Source organism: Macrobrachium rosenbergii, chromosome 44 (genome assembly GCF_040412425.1).
Source record: "Macrobrachium rosenbergii isolate ZJJX-2024 chromosome 44, ASM4041242v1, whole genome shotgun sequence".
Taxonomy (NCBI): Eukaryota; Metazoa; Arthropoda; class Malacostraca; order Decapoda; family Palaemonidae; genus Macrobrachium; species Macrobrachium rosenbergii.
The window spans coordinates 4,714,823-4,720,620 of NC_089784.1; the positions used below are offsets into that span (position 1 = coordinate 4,714,823).

A 5,798-nucleotide genomic window follows, 5' to 3' on the forward strand; every position below is an offset into this window, starting at 1 on the left:
TTTCTCGATGGCTCAGTGTCCAAATTTCCCGGAGGAGATTACGATGATTTAGAGGGAAGGATTTTTGGATGATTATGGGGCCATTTTCAAAGAGTTTTTGGTACGTGATAGAATTAAGGGCGAAGTCGAGTCTTATTATTAATAAAAATGTTGACACGGAGCGGCTGCTTCCACGGCGGCTGCTGGCTGGCATGGCGGCGAAATGGCACAGGAAGGAGGAGAGAAGAAGAAGAAGAAGGAGGAGGAGGAGGAGGAGGAGGAGGAGGAGGAGGAGGAGGAGGAGGAGGAGGAGGAGGAGGAGGAGGGGAAGGAGAAGAAAAGAAGACGAGGAAGCATGTTATACTTTAGACAGAAAACGGAGGTATAATTAGAAAAGAATGAAGGAATAATGGTAGGAATAATATTCCAGAGGAGTGCGGGCGATATCTGAGGGCTGAGTCGAAACGGTACAAGGAAGGAGAATTATGCAAGAATATCATATCTGGCTCATGACGTCAATAAATAATGAGCAGCTGACTTAAAAGAAAAGCGACTTGCCATCGTTTGTACGTTGATGGCAAGATCACTGACAAGAGCCCAATCAGGGTAGCAAAGGCTTGAATGAAAGATTCTCAGAACTTAACAAAACAAGATGATGGGAATTTGCTTGGAAATCACCCCAGCTGTCAGTATCCAGGCAGTAACCGTTTTTTATCTCTTGAGCTGTGAAAACTAATCCAGAATTGTGATCATCACATATCGAAGTCCTGTTTTATCCTGATCATTTATTTTCCTTATTAAAAACGGAAGAATTACCGATCATTGTGTTGTCTTTAAGTGAACTAGTATTTGTGTTTGTATGAGTGGATGCCTTACCCTAAAAAAAATCGTAAAGAAAAAATTGCCATTCAAATATAAAGAAACTCCGAGCTGAGTACTGACTTCAAAGCCAACAATAAATATAAGTTTTCCCATCTGACAAAGATGTGATGGACACTGTCACAATTTTGTTTGTTCGTAGAAACCAGCTGGAAATGCTTTCGTTTGAGTTTGTCAAGTCATGTCGGCGAACAGCCTAGATAACCGGAATAGCAAGCGCAGGATCAAAGCCTTTCAGTGTAAACTATAACTCGCCTTACCAGAGCTTATACCAACTGCTCTTTGGTACGCAAGGCAATGGGCCACAATAAAGCATGAGAGATGATAAAGTAATGTACTAGGTAGGGGTGGCTTGGAAATATCAAGTTTGTGGAGATCACCCAAGAGAAAATTAAGAGACCATACTGCTATACTGACAATCCACATCTAGAAGAAGTACATATCAAATCATTGTTTTGAAATCTTCATAAGGTTGCCGAGAAAGATATCTTTTGAAATCGCTTTTGAATCGTGTTCTTTTGATTTGTAAGAAAAACTAAATTCATTTAGATGGTTTCTCTCCTTCTTAATTATTATTGTTGTTGATGATATGCTGAAGAGATTTATTTACAGTCGTTGAGGTAAATAAACATCAATAAAAAGTACAATGCATATACCTATAAATCGAGGAATAAATTGAGGAATACATTTTTTATACAGCTGAAAAGGGATTGACTTAAAGATGACTTAAGAAGCTTCAAAACACAGGAGAGAGAGAGAGAGAGAGAGAGAGAGAGAGAGAGAGAGAGAGAGAGAGAGAGAGAGAGAGAGAGGAACAGAACTATCTTTCTAAAGTTATGACAGATTTTGGGCCTCAAAACTTATGAGCGAAAAAAAATTGAAATATGGGACGCCATGGTTTTTATCTCTCTCACTTTTTCTTCCAATTTATCTTCAGATATTAGTTCGGAATTAGGTATCATTTGGAGTTCGTTAATCTCTTCAGTGTCAGAGAACTCTCTCTCTCTCTCTCTCTCTTTCTGAATTTTAAAAGGAAATCTATCTCTCTCTCTCTCTCTCTCTCTCTCTCTCTCTCTCTCTCTCTCTCTCTCTCTCTCTCAGAGGCAGGTTTTTAAAGAAATTTCTCTCTTTCTCTCTAACTCTCTCTCTCTCTCTCTCTCTCTCTCTCTCTCTCTCTCTCTCTCTCTCTCTCTCTCTCTCTCTCTCTCCCTGAAGTTTTAAAAGGAAATATCTCTCTCTCAACTGCAGTTTTTTAAAGAAATCTCTCTCTCTCTCTCTCTCTCTCTCTCTCTCTCTCTCTCTCTCTCTCTCTCTCTCTCTCTCTCTCTCTCTCTCTCTCTCTTCTGAAGTTTTGAAAGGAAATCTCTCTCTCTCTCTCTCTCAACAGCAGGTTTTTAAAGAAATTTCTCTCCCTCTCTCTCTCTCAACTGCAGGTTTTTAAAGAAATTTCTCTCTCTCTCTCATTCGTCTAAAAGTTTACAAGGAATTCCTTCTCTCTCAACTGCTGATTTCTAAAAACTCTCTCTCTCTCTCTCTCTCTCTCTCTCTCTCTCTCTCTCTCTCTCTCTCTCTCTCTCTCTCTCTCTCCCCTGAAGTTTTGCTTTGAAAGAAAATCTCTTTCTCTCTCAACTGCTGGTTTTTAAAGAAATCTCTCTCTCTCTCTCTCTCTCTCTCTCTCTCTCTCTCTCTCTCTCTCTCTCTCTCTCTCTCTCTCTCTCTCTCTCTTGAGTACTAGCCTTTTGAAATGAAATGTCTCTCTCTTCCTCTCTCTTCGTCTCTTACACACAACAGAGAAAACTACAACGACAGTGATTCAGTGATTCATGTGTTCTATAATGACATCTGAACACTTACCAAGCACGCGTGTTCAAACATCCTTTGCTCATGATTTTTCGTAACTCTTCATTTAAATGCTTGTTCGCACTTTGGAACATAAGCATTGAAATAACAGATTTTCGCTGGAGTTCAATATCATCCTGTAGTGTTCCGCACGCGCTGCAATTCACAATTTAATTCAGTAACAGCGGAGTGTGTAAGGCAGGTAAGAAATTTGCTGAGCACCATTTGGATCTCTCTCTCTCTCTCTCTCTCTCTCTCTCTCTCTCTCTCTCTCTCTCTCTCTCTCTCCTACTGTAAGCGAGCTAGGTACATCAGTTTTGTCAGCTATGCGTTTTTTTTTTTTTATCAAAACGGATATAATTATTTAACAACAACGAGACACGATCCAACAACAGTTATAAAATCATAGAAACTTTATGGAATACAACTAATAAAACTACATACACAGTACCCCAGATAATTATTCGGGAGTTCCCGCCTTCAAAGTTATCCCTGTCGAAAATTATTCTTATTTCGGATAAAAACGTTTCTTAGAATATTAAAGTACAGGTCTTCTGCATTGCAAATAAACAGAAAGTGATTACGTCTGTGCTCCTTGAATCGGTTATGGTGTTTTTAATTTCAGAAAATGGGAAGTGGGCTACAATTTGTACTGCTCCTTGAGTTGTGTTATGGTGTTTTGAATTTCAGAAAATGGGAATTAGGCTACAATTTGTATTGCTCCTTGAATCGTGTTATGGTGTTTTTAATTTCAGAAAATGGGAATTAGGCTACAATTTGCACTGCTCCTTGAGTCGTGTTATGGTGTTTTTAATTTCAGAAAATGGGAATTAGGCTACAATTTGTATTGCTCCTGGAATCGTGTTATGGTGTTTTTAATTTCAGAAAATGGGAATTAGACTACAATTTGTATTGCTCCTGGAATCGTGTTATGGTGTTTTTAATTTCAGAAAATGGGAATTAGGCTACAATTTGTATTGCTCCTGGAATCGTGTTATGGTGTTTTTAATTTCAGAAAATGGGAATTAGGCTACAATCTGTATTGCTCCTGGAATCGTGTTATGGTGTTTTTAATTTCAGAAAATGGGAATTAGGCTACAATTTGTACTGCTCCTTGAGTTGTGTTATGGTGTTTTTAATTTCAGAAAATGGAATTAGGCTACAATTTGCACTGCTTAGTCGTGTTATGGTGTTTTTAATTTCAGAAAATGGGAATTAGGCTACAATTTGTATTGCTCCTGGAATCGTGTTATGGTGTTTTTAATTTCAGAAAATGGGAATTAGACTACAATTTGTATTGCTCCTGGAATCGTGTTATGGTGTTTTTAATTTCAGAAAATGGGAATTAGGCTACAATTTGCACTACTCCTTGAGTCGTGTTATGATGTTTTTAATTTCAGAAAATGGGAATGAGGCTACAATTTGCACTACTCCTTGAGTCGTGTTATGGTGTTTTTAATTTCAGAAAATGGGAATTAGGCTACAATTTGTATGGCTCCTGGAATCGTGTTATGGTGTTTTTAATTTCAGAAAATGGGAATTAGGTTACAATTTGTACTGCAGTGTAACTGGCACTCTAAGAGGAATAATAACGCATGGAAAACGGTATGAAACTTTTTATTAAAAAGAAAATAGTTGTAGTGAATAAGACAAATCGAGTCATTATAAGGACAGAGAGAGATATTTGCATATTAAAGACGATCAGGAAATATCTTGGAGGAATGAAGGAGTTAAAAGAAAGAAAAAGAAGAAGATAAATATAGAACCATCGACTAAGTACCAATTATTCACCTCCGCCAATAAACAAGGGGTGAAAGACGCTGCATGCGAGGGATTAAGATATAATAATAATTTTGTAAATTATATCTCCGCGTAATAAAATCACACGAGAGTTTGCCCTGTGATTTACGACGGGGAAAAAAAAAGCGCAGTGAGTTCGAAATTTTAATATTTAAAGAGGGAGAGAAAACCCTTTAAGTATATCTTTAAACGGCGTGATGATAGGTCCTTTTAAGCCATAAATTCATCGCGGAGGCCCGACGCTGAACGGCCCGTCCTGGGTTCAATAGCTGAACACCGATCGTAAAACGTGGGTCCTCTGGGTCTGCAACCACGAATTTCAATCTATTCATCAGCAATATCAAAGCACATAAATCGACGCGAAATAACAGACACGAGGTGGAGATCTATTTATATATACACATGTTCCCAATGCTGTTTAGACAAAGAGGAAATTATGGGTGATTTGCAAGTCGGGGAGAATGAACATTACTGGTGGCCGATATTCTCTAGCCCTTGCGCAGACGTTGCCACAGGCCGTAAGGTCCAGAATGCCCTCGGACCAGCATACGTCAGGCGCCCTTATGCATATCGTCGGAGGAAATGACATATCATTTAGGAAAGTGATTGTCCAAACTCCTCCCCTCGTGCTGCCTTTACGATGGGGGGAAAACTTTTCACTGCCGTTCGGGAGTTCCCAGTGATCTAAGTCCGTAGGCATTCCGACCCTCCCAGAGACTGAAAGGCGAGAGTTCTCGGGAACGCGTTCAGAAACGCCACAAAGAAAAATCGGAGCGAAAGTGGCGGAGCATCTTCCGAATCATAAAGGACGAGCTGAAACTCTCCCGTTCGTCCTTGGAGCGAAGTGGATGGAGGGACGGTGGGAGTCTTGAGGTCTCAGGAGCGTCCCTCCGGACGAGCGGCGGCGGCAGAGTAGACGACGACTCGACCGAGCCTGAACGAAAGATGAGGAAAATCTTCGGCGGAGTGGAGAGTCTAATCTACCTCCTTAATGATGCCTTGGAAGCAGCCATTTTGTTTCTTTATGAAAAGATGAAGAACATGATGGGGCTCTTGCTTTATGATACGTGACTGTTGGGGGATGAGGGCGACACTGTTGCCACATTCACATTAAAACTGATATCATTTGGACCCCAGGGTACATTATGGCCGAGGCTCTCTCTCTCTCTCTCTCTCTCTCTCTCTCTCTCTCTCTCTCTCTGATGAATGATTACTGTAGGTTTTACCAAAGTTGCCACTTCTGATTTGTCAATAACGAGAAGATGATCGTTTTATATATATTATATTATATTTATATATAT

The 5,798-nt window shown here is 39.8% G+C and overlaps 1 protein-coding gene across 1 annotated transcript; it reads left to right on the forward strand.

Annotated features, from left to right (window-relative positions):
• Positions 1–202: 202 nt before the first annotated feature.
• Positions 203–5,568, forward strand: LOC136829218 (C-type natriuretic peptide 3-like). Its single transcript, XM_067087521.1, has 2 exons — positions 203–361; positions 5,212–5,568. Exons 1-2 carry the CDS (start codon positions 203–205, stop codon positions 5,566–5,568), a joined length of 516 nt encoding a protein of 171 aa, XP_066943622.1.
• Positions 5,569–5,798: the final 230 nt, after the last annotated feature.

What these genes read in the sequence shown, in the direction of transcription:
- LOC136829218 (XM_067087521.1), top strand. Translation starts at nt 203, where the DNA reads ATGGCACAGGAAGGAGGAGAGAAGAAGAAGAAGAAGGAGGAGGAGGAG. An exon ending in ACTTTAGACAGAAAACGGAG is followed by an intron (nt 362 to 5,211) that starts GTATAATTAGAA and finishes CGACCCTCCCAG; the next exon opens with AGACTGAAAGGCGAGAGTTC.